This window comes from Nerophis ophidion, linkage group LG17 (genome assembly GCF_033978795.1).
Source record: "Nerophis ophidion isolate RoL-2023_Sa linkage group LG17, RoL_Noph_v1.0, whole genome shotgun sequence".
NCBI classification, from domain to species: domain Eukaryota; kingdom Metazoa; phylum Chordata; class Actinopteri; order Syngnathiformes; family Syngnathidae; genus Nerophis; species Nerophis ophidion.
Genome location: NC_084627.1, coordinates 44,096,774 through 44,114,496, shown reverse-complemented (window position 1 = coordinate 44,114,496; position 17,723 = coordinate 44,096,774). Strand labels below are relative to the sequence as shown.

Below are 17,723 nucleotides of genomic sequence, written 5' to 3'. Positions count from 1 at the left end.
AATATTTACTCATGAATGATTGGAATTGGCAGCATAAAACTCTGATCGGATCGTCCCTATTTCTAGCTCATAAACAATATGTTAACTGATATATTCAAATGTGTTTTATGAGGTTTTTTAAAAATAAAGTACAACTGTTTTGAGAGCGTGTTTGTGTGAAAAGAAACTGGTTCAAAATAGTTGATGACATCTATTAAACAGACAAGAAGCAAGGAATCAGGCAGAGACAGAGTTTAATTTTTCTCATGAGGAGAGACGTATTGGGCTGTACACTCAGTTACAGTTCCAACCTACGCTCGAAGGCTCAGCCCATGTGCTCCCCTATTTATTCAGCAGGTCCCTAGTTACATCACCGAGGCTGCTTCTGAAGGGAGGGGTAATGCCAACAGCCCCAGTTAGACACAATACATGATTAGTCAATCAATCAATCAATGTTTATTTATATAGCCCCAAATCACAAATGTTTCAAGGGACTGCACAAATCATTACGACCACGACATCCTCGGAAGAACCCACAAAATCAGAATGGAAATGTGCTGAGACTCGTGATTTCGCCTTGTCTTTGTTTTGTCCGCACCAAGGTACTCAATGTCCGTCCTTGGCAGTTTGCAGGCATTGTCTGTAAACAAACTCTGATATGAGAGAACTCGCAATGCGAGATTTCAAGTTGTCACTTTGCACATATAGAACAGTACAACTTTAGCACAATTGATAATAACTATAGCAACAGCCTTTAAGCATAAGAGTTGTGTGATAATTTACACATACTTATTCTAACAATAGTACATTGTTTGACACTGCCTCTTAAAAGAATGGGAATCAAGAATCTCTGGGAACCGGAATTAAAACAACGAACTGGAACCGTCCAAATTCAAACAGTACTCAACCCTCGTCGGCAAACTCAATCAGTGTAAGAAAAAGAAAAAGATTAAGGGAGTGAGGAAAAAAACACCTTTAAAGATAAAGGGGGGTGGAAATATGAGATAGTTAGGCTGATTTGGAAACGTTTAATGGGAGCGACAGAAAGACGCAGTAGAGCAAGTGGTTGCTGCCAGTATTTGCTGAGCTCCAGTTACTCTGGAGGAGAGCACTAACAGGTAGAGGGCACACCATTAGAGATGTTGACACAAATGTGTTTGCTGAACCTTGAACCTCCTGGCATCAGAGTGCTGGAAAAACGTAGCCAAGGATCGACGTCAGAGTGTAGCGATAAACAAATTGTAAAGCAAAACAAAAACACTAACATTTCTGGGACCTATCAACATAGCAAAAGATAGTTCGACATGACAGAGTTGTACTTTGGTCCAATCTCCGTCATCAAAATGCCACATTCCCCCCAGCAGCATTTAATAAACCCCAACACTAATGCTTTGATTTGTACTCGATTGACTCCGTTTTCTAAATGAAATTTAACGAGCGCTGTTTCCGCTGGTTTGCAAGTACAGAATGTCCCCGATTTCAAAAGGCTTTTGATCAGAAGCAAGGTGGCATGGCTAGAAAAGGAGGAATGTAAACAAGAGGGGTTTGAATTTGCTGAGTGTGCTTTGAGAAGTCGCAGTGCCCGAGTGGTGAATGTGACACCTCCATGCCAGATTGAGACCACAATGCAGACTTTTATCTCAACTCTCATTTAGTTTTGATCACCACGGTGAACATTTCAAATAAGATTGTGAATGTCCCGCTTCGATATCATGACTATTACTACTTTCTGCATGACATTATTGGTTTCTCCAGTCCGAACTTAGCCATTCATCCAGAACGTGCGTCAGTTCAGATGTCGTTACTGTTTACCTACAATCTCTAGTTCAACCAAAATGTGTTGAGGCCCAATTGCAAGTTCTTTCACACCAATTCAGCTATGTCTTTTTGGCCTTTCCTAGATAGGAAGCATACGATTGTCTCAAATGTCTTGGTTAGATGAGGAATTAATGGTGTGTTTCATTTGTACTGGGTGGTCGGAATGTCCTGGTTGGAACGACCCCGACCTCGAAATTCCTACTTGGAATGTGGAAGAGTCCTCACCACACCAAAGTTGGATTTTAAGAAGGTTGCTCTGAGCGTAATCAATAATAGCTTCCGTAATGGCCGTTATTAGCGCTCCTGACTAGTTTTTGTCACACTAAATGGTTCTGTTCTACATGGTAGTGTGCTAAGAAGGACAGCTCCAGACTTGAGAAACTGATCAGGCGGGCCGGTTCTACAATGGGAATGAAACTGGACTCACTGGTGACGGTGGCAGAGAAGAGGACTGTTGACAAACTAGTAAGCATCCTGGATGATGCCAGTCACCCTCTGCATAGCGTTATCAGTAGCCAGAGGAGCCTGTTCAGTGCTAGACTACTTCATCCCAAGTGCAGGACTAATAGACTCAAAAACTCCTTTATCCCACACGCCCTTAGACTGTACAACTTCTCTCTGGGGAGTGGGGTGGGGGGTACAAGGATGACAGGGGATGCAAAACATTAACAGTGCAATACTTTTTCTTAACATGGTCACTACTGCCTACTTTGTCTTGTTATATTCTTATTTTACTGTTATATTGTTATTCCCATTGTTTTTATTCTTTTTGTAATATTTCTGTATTTTGTTTCCTTTTAAACCCCCATTATTTACTTTTTTTTTTTTTTGTAAATTGATCTCAACTCTGTACACTGCTGCTGGAATTTTCATTTTCCTGAAGGAACTCTCCTGAAGGAATCAATAAAGTACTATCTATCTATCTATCTATCTATCTATCTATCTATCTATCTATCTATCTATCTATCTATCTATCTATCTATCTATCTATCTATCTATCTATCTATCTATCTATCTATCTATCTATCTATCTATCTATCTATCTATCTAAATCAGCTTTATACGTTACATTGTTGGACGTGTATGCATGTTAATGTTGTACTTTAATATTTAGACAAGGCAAGTGCAAGAATAGCTTTCGTGGATGTAGCTATCTCGATTTCCGACTTTGTAACTGGTACGCTCATAGCTTGGCTGTGATGTCATTTCCAGCTCTGACTCCATATTTCCAAGATAATGAAACACGCCATAAGATTCAAGGCAATACCTGATATAGTTTTTCACAGATGAACCCAAGCCATTGGTCCATATACTTCAATATAGTGGTTAGTTAATCCACTAAGTGATAGATACAGTTTTGGTCCAAAGCTTACATACACTCGTAAAGAACATAATGTCAAGGATGTTTTGAGTTTCCAATAATTTGTACAACTCTTATTTTTTTGTGATAGTGATTGGAGCACATACAGCAATGTTAATATTTGCTTACATGTCCTTTGGCAAGTTTCACTGCAATAAGGCGCTTTTGGTAGCCATCCACAAGCTTCTGCTTGAATTTTTGACCACTCCTTTTGACAAAATTGGTGTAGTTCAGCTAAATATGTTGGTTTTCTGACATGGACTTGTTTCTTCAGCATTGTCCACACGTTTAAGTCAGGACTTTGGAAAGACCATTCTATAACTTTAATTCCAGCCTGATTTAGCCATTGCTTTACCACTTTTGACTTGTGTTTGGGGGGTCATTGTCCTGTTGGAACACCCAACTGCGTCCAAGACCCAACGTCCGGGCTGATGATTTTAGATGGTCCTGAAGAATTTGGAGGTAATTCAGTGAAACTTGCCGAAGGGACACGTAAGGAAATATTAACATTGCTGTATGTATACTTTTGACCCAGCAGATGTGCTCACATTTTCAGTAGAGCAATAATAAATTCATAAAAGAAGCAAACTTCATGAATGTTTTTTGTGACCAACAAGTATGTGCTCCAATCACTACATCACAAAAAAATAAGAGTTGTGGAAATGAGTGGATATTCAAGACAACCTTGACATGATGTTCTTTACAAGTGTATGTAAACTTTTGACCACGACTGTATACAATCAAAACATGCTCTTCTTCTTGTTTCTTGCTAGAAGTTTTCCGATAATTTCACAAGAAATATTTTGCTGATCTGTTGGAAAATGTCGGGCATTTTTTTAGCCATTGTTAAAATATTTGCAGACATACAATACAGATGGTTCGAGTTGCCATTTTAATTGCATTGTGGTCTTCTGGCCTTGGAGGAGGCATGTGCTCTGAGTGCTCTTCTATTTTGATGCTGTGATCCCTAGAGTCTAAAGTCCTCATCCTGTTTGACCTAAACTGTCTCGTCATCAACTTTTAAAATATCCCCGCAATCAGTTTTCATAATGCACCCCAATACCTTTGTACAAACACTGTTTAGATTCTGGCAGCGTCACTGCAGTTATATGAGCCAATGATAATTCTTTGGCCTGATGAAATGCTGTTGATTTTCTTTTCTTAATTATTTGCACAGAATGCCAAAAAATTGCATCTGGATTGCAGTCATTGTTCGTAACGATGTTTGCAAAAATGTCAGCATGACAGATGTGGAGACCGTGTGAGAGCGCCTAAGCGAACTTTCCTGATTGAATCCTGCTTCAGGTTTTATAAACAATATGTCTGAAATAGAATTGAAGATATATTTATCTTAAAAGCTGAAGTAGTACTACAAATCTCAGGCTGTACCTTGTCCTGTCTTGTGTATTGAACCACTTTTGTTTGATAAGTTGAACTCCCAGTTTAAGAAACGGGTATTTAATATCGATTACAATGAAGTTTAGGTGAAAGGGTATTGCCATGCTCTCGTATCTTAAAAAGAGTGCTATAACATGAAAAAACTGTCAAGCTACTGTCAGGGTGATGCATAAGTGTTTTTTTGAGTTTAGTAGTATATACACAACATAAGTTGTATACAAAATAGCTGGACAAAACTAGGAAATAGGTACCGAACAGGAAACGGGACACGGTATGTTTTCATCTATAGTATATTTTAGAAAATGTAACTTTATAGAGCCTAGTCTGGAAGTTAAATATCCCTAAAACCATACGAGAAAAACTCAGACTTTTTTTTTGTTTTTGTTTTTCCCCAAGTCCGAGTCCATGGTTCTCGCCCGGAAAAGGGTGGAGTGCCATCTCCGGGTTGGGGAGGAGACCCTGCCCCAAGTGGAGGAGTTCAAGTACCTAGGAGTCTTGTTCACGAGTGGGGGAAGAGTGGATGGTGAGATCGACAGGCGGATCGGTGCGGCGTCTTCAGTAATGCGGACGTTGTATCGATCCGTTGTGGTGAAGAAGGAGCTGAGCCGGAAGGCAAAGCTCTCAATTTACCGGTCGATCTACGTTCCCATCCTCACCTATGGTCATGAGCTTTGGGTCATGACCGAAAGGATAAGATCACGGGTACAAGCGGCCGAAATGAGTTTCCTCCGCCGGGTGGCGGGGCTCTCCCTTAGAGATAGGGTGAGAAGCTCTGCCATCCGGGAAGAACTCAAAGTAAAGCCGCTGCTCCTCCACATCAAGAGGAGCCAGATGAGGTGGTTCGGGCATCTGGTCAGGATGCCACCCGAACGCCTCCCTAGGGAGGTGTTTAGGGCACGTCCAGCTGGTAGGAGGCCACGGGGAAGACCCAGGACACGTTGGGAAGACTATGTCTCCCGGCTGGCCTGGGAACACCTCGGGATCCCCCGGGAAGAGCTAGACGAAGTGGCTGGAGAGAGGGAAGTCTGGGCTTCCCTGCTTAGGCTGCTGCCCCCGCGACCCGACCTCGGATAAGCGGAAGATGATGGATGGATGGATGGATGGCGTACGAGAAAAACGTTGACCAATAATACTAAATCAAACAAATGTTTTGAATTCGACAGCGGTCATTGAAGCGTTTCCGGTTAAAATGTTCTCAGAAGAACAATTTCAATAATGTGATTTATTCTAATTCCAATTGATTTAAAACTCAAGCAATTTGAAGTCTTGAAGTCTTAATATTGAACGTTCACCAACACCCCAGAATAGATTGTGTTGCTCCTCAAATGATGATACAGTTTTTGGTTTAAAAAAAGGGTGCTGTGCTAATATAAAATTCTGGAGCTGTTTCACAGTAGAAGGGCATATTTGGAAATAGAACATAACAACAAGCACAATTCTTCCATCAGAAAACGTCTTTTATTGCAGAAGTAAATATACGGTACATTATTGTATGTTTCTAAGTGGTTCCAGCTACAAATTTGCACTCGGACCTCTCGGTGTAAAATTAGCATGACCTCCTAAGCTTGCATGGGTTAACTCTGGTGCCACAGTTTGGCCCCACATTCTAAAAAAACCCTCACATGCTATCTTACTTAGAGCCTGTGGTTTGCCCATAGAAAGTAGAAGATGAGTGAATGAAAATCATGCAGCTCAAGGGCCCATGTTGTTAATGTCACTTCTAAAAAGCTGGACTGACTCGGCAGTAACTCTTCATGATTATACCTTCTGTGTCTTTGCAGATGCCAGGTCTTTTGTCTTGTCCTGGGAGTCTGACAGTCATCTGTTTTTTATCTTGGTCACTGTGTCCCAGTGGTGCTCAGAGTTGGACCCATGAAGGTATGGACACACACCTTTGCACCACACGCACTCCTCTTATCAAAAGGCCATATTTAAAAATGCATTTGCATTCAAACACTTAACTGTGCATTCTGCACGCATGCACACACACACACACACATACACGCAAGTCAAGTATTTCCCACTGCAGTACCTACGGTCCTGGTCAAAAGTGTACATACACTTGTAAAGAACATCATGTCATGGCTGTCTTGAGTTTCCAATCATTTCTACAACTCTTATTTTTTTGTTATGGAGTGATTGGAGCACATACTTGTAATCTGCTGGGTCAAAAGTATACATACAGCAATGTTGATATTTGCTTACGTGTCCCTTGGCAAGTTTCACTGCAATAAGGCGCTTTTGGTAGCCATCCACAAACTTCCGACAAGCTTCTGCTTGAATTTTTGACCACTACTTTTGACAAAATTGGTGCAGTTCAGCTAATTTTTTTAGTTTTCCGACATGGACTTGTTTCTTCAGCATTGTCCACATGCTCTCAATGGGGTTTACGTCAGGACTTTGGGAAGGCCATTCTAAAACCTTCATTCTAGCCTGATTTAGCCATTCCTTTACCACTTTTGACATGTGTTTGGGGGTCATTGTCCTGTTGGAACACCCAACTGCGCCCAAGACCCAACCTCCGCGCTGATGATTTTAGCTTGTCCTGAAGAATTTTATAGGTAATCCTCCAAGTCCATGTCAGAAAACCAACACGTTTAGCTGAACTGCACCAATTTTGTCAAGAGGAGTGGTCAAAAATTCAAGCAGAAGCTTGCCAGAAGTTTGTGGACGGCTACCAAAAGCGCCTTATTGCAGTGAAACTTGCCAAGGGACATGTAAGCAAATATTAACATTGCTGTATGTATACTTTTGACCCAGCAGATTTGTTCACTTTTTCAGTAGACCTGTCATGAATTCATAAAAGAAGCAAACTTCATGAATGTTTTTTGTGACCAACAAGTATTTTCTCCAATCACCTGTTGTAGAAATTATTGGAAACTCAAGACAGCCATGACATGATGTTCTTTACAAGTGTATGTACACTTTTGACCACGACTCTTTGTTTGACCACTTGTCATACGCACTTCACACAACAAAGTTGTGTAATTTGACCCCCCGCGGACCATTATATTTTTTTTATTCATTTTTATTGACTTAAATGTTTTGGACTCATGGGGTGACAAATTCTGATATCACGGGTCGAGCGCATGACTCAAATGTTAGGTTTTTGGTCCCTCCAGGATAGAAACACACACACACACACACACACACACACACACACACACACACACACACACACACAGACGGCGCAAACTTCAGAACTATTTTAGTGCTATTGACTCATCTCAGCACGTTTTGAAGCTGAAGCTACTTTTAAAAAAAAGAGCGAGGAAACCCATTTAGCATTTAGAATGAAATAACCGGTTACACTGTATGGTTTGTCTTCTCAAAAAACACCATAAAACTCCACATACTTTATTTTACCACAACATTGTCCATCCTCCTCTTTCCCCAATTATAAGCCCATTTAAATTTCCTGTTTTGTACCAATTTTTTTCCTTACCCAATTTATGGATAATGTCTCTGGTATTAACAAATGTTCATGTCTCATCTTTTTATATTACAAAGCTAGTTGTTACCCTTTCCATGTGTATAACCTAACTCAAGTTGAGGCTAACACATTAATTTCATTAATGAGTAAACTGGCCTTTAGCCATTAACACAACTTATTCTTTTATTGTTTGAAGAGCACTGAGTTTCATCGAACTGGAAATCTCTGCCTCTCCCCACCCATCTGATTTCAATGAAGAACCCTTTTTTTTTTTTTAAATACGTTTGTGTGAAAATATGCTTGCATGGAGACATGCACCTACAGTCATATGTGTGTGGTTGTGTGTTTGGTACTTCTGCGTGAGCTGCGGCTCTCTAACCAGAGGCAGAAATCAGATATGAGTGGAATGCTGCGGGTTTGGGGAATAATGTGCTCGACTGCCAATAAAGCATGAATACACACATTTAAACCAGCCAAATGTACGCAACACCAATGCTTTTGCACACAACACGCAGTGTGAGGGTAAACAATGCAATATGTGTTGGTTGACTCAAAAATACAATTTGATTAAAAGTTGTACAGTGTTGGATACATTTCTATTTTCAATGGAGTTCAGCCTTAATGTGACCCTTTTTGAAAAGTGTTGTTATCAATGGGAGGTAAAATTGTTGTATGCTTCCCCTAATAGGCCTCTTTTACACTAAGTAGGAGAGGAAAAAGATGGGAAAAGGCGGCCAAAATGGTCAAAAGTCCCAATTTTGTCCAAAATACCTTACCCAAGTTCCAGTCCCAAAATGTCCAAAACGCGCCCAGCAAAGACCCTCAGGATGGCGGGGAGAAAAGTGAGAAAAGTCGTCAAAAGTCCCAAAAATGTTCCAAAATCATACATAGGTTCGAGTCCCACAAGTCCCACCGCCGGCCGCACACGTCCCGGGATGCCCACAATGCTCAAAACGCGCCCAGCAAAGTCCCACGGGAAGGCGGGGAGAAAAGTGATAAAAGTCGGCAAAAGTCCCAAAAATTTTCAAAATACCTACCCGGGTTCGAGTCCCACAAGTCCCGCCAGGTATGAATGAATGATGGGTTCCCACTTCTCTGTTAGCGCTTTGACTGTCTAATTATAGAAAATCTAATCTATTATTATTATTATTATTATTATTATTATTATTAGGCCCCTTCTACACTAAGGTTATCCGGTAAATATCCCACCTAACCTTATCATTGTCCACATACACACAATGCCACCTTTTAAGACCCCTAACTCCGTCCGCCGGTGCAACGCGACCTACTACACATGCGTGGAAAATGCGCATGTCATAGGTGCTTTGTGGGCAAGTTCTTAAATAAAATTAAACTTATCTGAACAATATCTACTGTTGTGATATTTCAATTAACTGGAAACCGGCGTGCTGTGGGGCCCGATGAGAGTGACTCACACCTGAGCCATCATAAATTAATCAAATATTTAATGGACATGTGAAAGTAACCGACTTGTTTGCAAACGTTATTGTCAAGTTCAAACACAGATGACATCTATTAAACAGACAAGAAGCAAGGAATTAAACAGAGACAGGATTCAATTTAGCTCAATGAGGAGAGCGCGTACACCTGTACTCTTGTACAGTGTTGTCCCAAGCTCTTTTATTTGGACTTTCCCTGATTTCATGGCAACAGCTGTTTCTAAGGGAAAGGGGGTCGTAAACCGCTGTTGACCTTGGTCACAAAATAGTTCAAAGAAAAGATGCCTGGAGCTTGCGTCAGGTCCTGCTTCCTCTCCGCTTTGTAGATCTCTGGTCTTTGATCTATTGCGTATTACAATAGATCAAAGAAACCGACACCTTGATGTCGCTTCTCATCGTACACAGTGGAGTTGTACAGGCCTTTTGCTTGGTAAGATCAAAGACAGCTTTTGTCCTCTCGCCGGGAACTCATGGAAACAGAAAGTTTTGTGATAACTTACATGCAATTATATTCAGTTATATACTCTGAACCAAGACATTAAGTAATCGCTCAACATACATTAAAAAAATAAACTTCGCACTTACCCTTGTAAAAAAATATCCAGGGAGGGGAACCTTAAATGAAGGGTTAGTGTGGTTGACACGGGGCTGAGGCTAAATAATTATTATTGTCATTATTGTTATCCGGCTTAATGTAAACAGGGCCTAAAAGTACATCATCATCGGCAGTAACTCAAAGTGAGTATGACGATCCTCCTGGTAGGGGGGTATCCCTTTATGCCTGTGCGTGACTTTGTTTAACGTGGGGAGACTGGTGCACAGACAGTCACCACACGATCCTTGTCAGATCCGGGTCAGGGTCCAGTGGCATGGAGTCCAAGACCACTGGCAGCCCAGCCATTGTGACGCTCCATAGGATTAGCAATCACCCTCCACCTGTTCCACGGTTGAGGTCTTGGGTCGTTATTTCCCCATAACTGCACTGCAAAAAGTCAGTATTCAAAAACAAGAAAAAAAAATACAAAAATGAGCGGTATTTTATTTAAACTAAGCAAAATTATCTGCCAATAGAACACGAAAATTTGGCTTGTCAAGACTTTCCAAAACAAGCAAAATTAGCTAACCTCAATGAACCCAAAAATACCTTAAAATAAGTATATTCTCCCTAATAACAAGTGCACTTTTCTTGGTAGAAAAAAAATACCTTTTTGCTCAATATGTTGAAAAATATTCTTAAATGAAGTAAATGCTAGTGCCATTACCTTGACATAACGATATGCGCTTGGCATTACAATTTTTTTCTTTCATGCTTGAAGTAAGAAATTATTACTTTAAAAAAGCAGTTTTATACTTGCGAGTGTTGATGACACAGCTTTGCAACACTTGATATTCCAGGTTCAAGCATGTTTTACTCAATATAGGTCAGGTCTGGGCAATTATTTAGACTCAGGGGCCACGTTTAGAGAAAAAAACATGTGTCTGGGAGCCGGTATATCTATTTTTAGGCACACTAATACAAAACTTTGCAATAATGTCTGATTGAATGCTAAACATTTTATGTTGAAAAATATTCTTAAATGAAGTAAATGCTATTGCCATTACCTTGACATAACGATATGCGCTTGGCATCACAATTTTTTTTTTCATGCTTGAAGTAAGAAATTATTACTTTAAAAAAGCAGTTTTATACTTGCGAGTGTTGATGACACAGCTTTGCAACACTTGATATTCCAGTTTCAGGCATGTTTTACTCAATATAGGTCAGGTCTGGGCAATTATTTAGACTCAGGGGCCACATTTAGAGAAAAAAAACATGTGTCTGGGAGCCGGTATATCTATTTTCAGGCACACTAATACAAAACTTCGCAATAATGTCTGATTGAATGCTAAAAATGTTATGTAGAAAAATATTCTTAAATGAAGTAAATGCTAGTGCCATTACCTTGACATAACGATATGCGCTTGGCATCACAATTCTTTTTTTTTCATGCTTGAAGAAATTATTACTTTAAAAAAGTGGATTTATACTTCTGAGTGTTGATGACACAGCTTTGCAACACTTGATATTCCAGTTTCAGGCATGTTTTACTCAATATAGGTCAGGTCTGGGCAATTATTTAGACTCAGGGGCCACATTAAGAGAAAAAAATATGTGTCTGGGAGCCGGTATATCTATTTTTAGGCACACTAATACAAAACTTCGCAATAATGTCTGATTGAATGCTAAATATGTTATGTTGAAAAATATTCTTAAATGAAGTAAATGCTAGTGCCATTACCTTGACATAACGATATGCGCTTGGCATCACAATTTTTTTTTTTCATGCTTGAAGTAAGAAATTATTACTTTAAAAAAGCAGTTTTATACTTGCGAGTGTTGATGACACAGCTTTGCAACACTTGATATTCCAGTTTCAGGCATGTTTTACTCAATATAGGTCAGGTCTGGGCAATTATTTAGACTCCGGGGCCACATTTAGAGAAAAAAAACATGTGTCTGGGAGCCGGTATATCTATTTTTAGGCACACTAATACAAAACTTTGCAATAATGTCTGATTGAATGCTAAAAATGTTATGTTGAAAAATATTCTTAAATGAAGTAAATGCTAGTGCCATTACCTTGACATAACGATATGTGCTTGGCATCACAATTTTTTTTTTCATGCTTGAAGAAATTATTACTTTAAAAAAGTGGATTTATACTTCTGAGTGTTGATGACACAGCTTTGCAACACTTGATATTCTAGTTTCAAGCATATTTTACTCAATATAGGTCATCAAATCTCAGCGACAAGCTGTAATATCTTACTGAGATCATTTAGAACCAAAACACTTAAAACAAGTAAAACACTAACATAAAATCTGCTTAGTGAGAAGAATTATCTTATCAGACAGAAAATAAGCAAATATCACCCTTATTTGAGATATTTCATCTTACTCAGATTTCAGTTTTTACAGTGGGGGCCCACATGGATGTGGGGGTGCCTTCATCCGCCATCACAGCCGTTGTGGTAGTTCTTACATCCAGCGTCTTCCGCCTGCTCTGCCATTGAGGTCTTCACCGTATCCCTGCCAGGGGGCAGTCAGGTACTAGGCCTTTGCCAAGGGCCACCTGGGGTAAACAGTAGTAAAGGGGTTAACGTCCTAGTGCCCCAAGACCCCATAGAGGAGCCTCCACTGCCGGATGCACTTTAACGTCATGCCCCTTAAAGTACACACATAAACTCAAAACCCTTGTGAAGCACCAAGTACTGTGTATAGCCAATGAAATAACACAACTTTATATTGAGGTTCTGTAATTCCTTCATCTTGGGTGGGGGTTCAATTTAGAGACATTAAGTTGAGTTCCCGAATGAAGGTGGAGATGACTGACATGAAAAGCAAGGCGGTGAAAGGGTGGGCAAATAGCAGGTTGGCAAATAAGACATTACTGTGGCGGTGAATTAGATAATGTGTGTGCGCACAGCGCTGTACTGCCCTTTCAAATGTTTGTATCGAGTGTAAAAGCCTTCATTTATATCATGTGGCACTCTAAATATGCACAGCACACACACACACACACTTTCATGGCGAGGGCTACGTATCCACTGGGCAAATGACTCAAATCAAAATAAACACGTACTGCTCTTAGTTTTGCATCAAATCTGGCTTTCCGTCCAACCAAACATGTCAAAATATAGTCCTTAGTATACATTTTCTCACCAAACGATGAACGATTTGGTAACAAGCTACCGGATTCAACTAAAGCTACAGTGTGTGCCACTGAGGGTGGGTGAAAAATAATCTTTGTGATTTGGGGCAGAAATAATTGAGTTAACTTGTATGATCTGCTCGGTTATTTTTCTACACTTTCACTGCATTTTTTTGCACCTAAGATGTCCTGTGCTTCTCTCCTTTTTATATGCAAACATAGAAATCCACTTGTGCCTGAACTCCGACAGAAACGTAACTATTCCAAGTAGGGATGGGTATCTTTCACATTAGCATCGATACCAATTAGCAATACTTGGATATTGTTACTGACAGTGGTTTTCCTTAAGTGTTCTCGAGCCCATGTGGTGATATCCTTTACACACTGATGTCGATTTTCGATGCAGTACCGCCTGAGGGATCGAAAGTCACGGGCATTCAATGTTGGTTTTCGGCCTTGCAGTCTATTCAATTTGAATATAAGTTGAAAAGTATTTGCAAATCATTGTGTTTTGTATTTATTTACCATTTACACAACATGACAACGTCACTGGTTTCGGGGTTTGTAGTTTTGATGACCAAATTTGGAGGAATTTAATGCGCCCTGTAAAACGGCTAACGGTAGTCAGTAGCATGTATATGGCAAATCCAATGTAAGTTAGCATCGTGCTAGCTTTGGAGCCTTCCTGTACTTTTGAGCACCTCTTTGATTTGTTGGCATGGAAACGTAACTATTCCAAGTAGGGATGGGTATCTTTCACATTTGCATTGATACCAATTAGCAATGCTTGGATATTGTTACTGACAGTGGTTTTCCTTAAGTGTTCTCGAGCCCATGTGGTGATATCCTTTACACACTGATGTCGATTTTCAATGCAGTACCGCCTGAGGGATCGAAAGTCACGGGCATTCAATGTTGGTTTTCGGCCTTGCAGTCTATTCAATTTGAATATAAGTTGAAAAGTATTTGCAAATCATTGTGTTTTGTATTTATTTACCATTTACACAACATGACAACGTCACTGGTTTTGGGGTTTGTAGTTTTGATGACCAAATTTGGAGGAATTTAATGCGCCCTGTAAAACGGCTAACGGTAGTCAGTAGCATGTATATGGCAAATCCAATGTAAGTTAGCATCGTGCTAGCTTTGGAGCCTTCCTGTACTTTTGAGCACCTCTTTGATTTGTTGGCATAGAAACGTAACTATTCCAAGTAGGGATGGGTATCTTTCACATTTGCATTGATACCAATTAGCAATGCTTGGATATTGTTACTGACAGTGGTTTTCCTTAAGTGTTCTCGAGCCCATGTGGTGATATCCTTTACACACTGATGTCGATTTTTGATGCAGTACCGCCTGAGGGATCGAAAGTCACGGGCATTCAATGTTGGTTTTCGGCCTTGCCGCTTACGTGCAGTGATTTCTCCAGATTCTCTGAACCTTTTGATGACATTAAGAAGTGTAGATGGCGAAATCCCTAAATTCATTGCAATAGCTGGTTGAGAAATGTTGTCCTTAAACTGTTGGACAAGTTGCTCAGGCATTTGTTGACAAAGTGGTGACCCTCGACCCGTCCTTGTTTGTGAATGAGTGAGCATTTCACGGAAGCTGCTTTTGTACCCAATCATAGCTCCCACCTGTTCCCAATTAGCCTGCTTACCTGCGGGATGTTCCAAATAAGAATTTGATGAGCATTCCTCAACTTTCTCAGTCTTTTTTCCCACTTGGGCTACCTTTTTTGAAACATGTTGCAGGCATCAAATTCCAAATGAGCAAATACATGCAAAAAATAACAAACTTTTCCAGTTCGAATGTTAAGTATCTTGTCTTTGCAGTCTATTCAGTTTGAATATAAGTTGAAAAGTATTTGCGAATCATTGTGTTTTGTATTTATTTACCATTTACACAACATGACAACTTCACTGGTTTTGGGGTTTGCAGTTTTGATGACCACATTTGGAGGAATTTAATTCGCCCTGTAAAACGTTTAATGGTAGTCAGTAGCATGTATTTGGCAAATCCAGTGTAAGTTAGCATCGTGCTAGCTTTGGAGCCTTCCTGTACTTTTGAGCACCTCTTTGATTTGTTGGCATAGAAACGTAACTATTCCAAGTAGGGATGGGTATCTTTCACATTTGCATCGATACCAATTAGCAATACTTGGATATTGTTACTGACAGTGGTTCTCGAGCCCATGTGGTGATATCCTTTACACACTGATGTCGATTTTTGATGCAGTATCGCCTGAGGGATCGAAAGTCACGGGCATTCAATGTTGGTTTTCGACCTTGCCGCTTACGTGCAGTGATTTCTCCAGATTCCCTGAACCTTTTGATGACATTAAGAAGTGTAGATGGCGAAATCCCTAAATTCAGTGCAATAGCTTTGATTTGTTGGCATAGAAAAATTGTAACATCTTGAGTGCTTGACTGACCGGTCAGGTGTTTGAGCCGGCGCCGAAGCTGCTTTTGGATGTGACATCCTGTGCAAAATATTTGGTATTTAAATAGCATTTATATTGATTGATTTTACAAAAATCAACTGACTTATGTTGGTATCTATAAAAGTGCCAAATTTGGTACCCACTTGTGCCTGAATTCAAACAGAAACTCCAATATTCCAAGACAGTCAATAAATAAGACGATTGCTTTAAAAGGAAATAATTGCTTATATATTGTTGGTATTAAAAATATGTTTTTTTTAAGATGTCGACCCAAGAAGATTGAACTAACATAACCACCTAATAACATATTGAAATATATTTTATTACCGACAGCTTAGTGTTTGCTTTTTTTCTTAGTGGCTGTTCAATATCAGTAATATCAAAGCAGATTTCCTGATACTGAGTAATGCTGAAAAATAAACACAGAGGAGCCTTTTTACTACACCTTGTATGGTCATGCTACTGTGTCCCGGCTGCCAAGCGTGACACCTAAATCACACAAGTCCAGAACACGCAGACACGGTACAGTACAGTCGGCCGGCAGGTATTGTCAGTCGGCCAAAGAATGTGCATTGATGATTGATGTCATGCCTGTGTTTGCAGTATCAGACGTGCAGTACGGACGCTTGGACTCTAATGTGACTCTGGCATGTGGGAAGTCACAAATTAAGTAAGGACCTTAAAACTGTTGCTTTTATACTATTTTGTTTGCATTTGTGTTTTATAGCGATGGAATGTTGACAGCTAAGATATACAGGCTTTTGGGCTCATGTCTTACCTCCTTTACAATAGACAATCAAGCACTTTGAAGACAGACAAACAGATAAAAATCATTTAATTGTTGATTTATTTTTTATTTTTACCAAGACTTTTCCATGGAAAAGATCACATTTACTCAACCTGTGGCCCCCACTCTAATGCATTTTGCAGACCTGGCACCTGTAAAGCTGAAATGTTGCTTTTAGGGTTGTCCTGATACCAATATTTTGATACCGGTATCGCTACCAAATTGTATAACAATACTTTTTTTAGATACCTTTTTTTAAACAAAGGGCACCAGAAAAAATGGCATTATTGGCTTTTTTTAAACAGAATATCTTAGAGTACATTAATCATATGTTTATTATTGCAATTTAGTCCCTAAATAAAATAGTAAGCATACGAGAAAACTTGTCTTTTAGTAGTAAGTAAACAAAAAAAGACTCTTAATTAGTTTGCTGACGTATGCAGTAACATGTTGTGTCATTTATCTACCCACGTTATTAAGGACAAACTGTAAACATGAATTATTAATCTACTTGTTCATTTATTGTTAATATCTGCTTATTTTCCAATTTAACATGTTCTATCTACACTTCTGTTAAAATGTAATAATCACTTATTCTTCTCTTCTTTGATAATATACAATAGTTTTGGATAATACCACAAATTTTGGTATTGATCTGATACCAAGTAGTTACAGGATCATATATTGGTCATAATTGAAGTCCTTAATGTGTCCAGGGACATATTTCCTTAGTTTATAAACATAATATAAATTAAAAAAATGAATAAAAGAGATTTTGTGATGCTAAAATATATCGATGTAATACAGTAGTAGTAGTAGTATCGACTAGATACGCTCTTGTACTTGGTATCATTACAGTGGATGTTTATTATTGCAATTTCTTCCCTAAATAAAATAGTAAACATACGAGAAAACTTGTCTTTTCGTAGTAAGTAAACAAAGACTCCTAATTAGTCTGCTGACGTATGCAGTAACATATTGTGTCATTTATACACCTATTATTTTGTACACAGTATGAGGGACAAGTGGTAGAAAATACATTTTTGTTCATATACTGTTAATATCTGGTTATTTTCTGTTTTAACATGTTCTATCTACACTTCTGTTAAAACGTAATAATCTCTTATTCTTCTCTTCTTTGGTACTTTAAATTAGTTTTGGTTGATACCACACATTTAGGTATCGATCTGATACCAAGTAGTTACAGGATCATACATTGGTCATAATTTAAGTCCTCATGTGTCCAGAGACGTATTTCCTGAGTTTATAAACATAAGATACATTTCAAAAAAACTAAAATAGATTTTGTGATGCTAAAATATATCGATGTAATACAGTAGTAGTAGTAGTACT

At 39.2% G+C, this 17,723-nt stretch overlaps 1 protein-coding gene across 1 annotated transcript in view; it reads left to right on the top strand.

The window, feature by feature from the left end:
• il11ra (interleukin 11 receptor subunit alpha) overlaps window positions 1–17,723 on the top strand; it is a 109,707-nt gene that overhangs the window by 60,056 nt on the left and 31,928 nt on the right. The window contains exons 2-3 of the mRNA XM_061877008.1: window positions 6,337–6,433; window positions 16,187–16,253. Of these exons, the coding sequence (XP_061732992.1) occupies window positions 6,337–6,433; window positions 16,187–16,253 (164 nt within the window). The remainder of the gene's footprint in view (window positions 1–6,336; window positions 6,434–16,186; window positions 16,254–17,723) is intronic.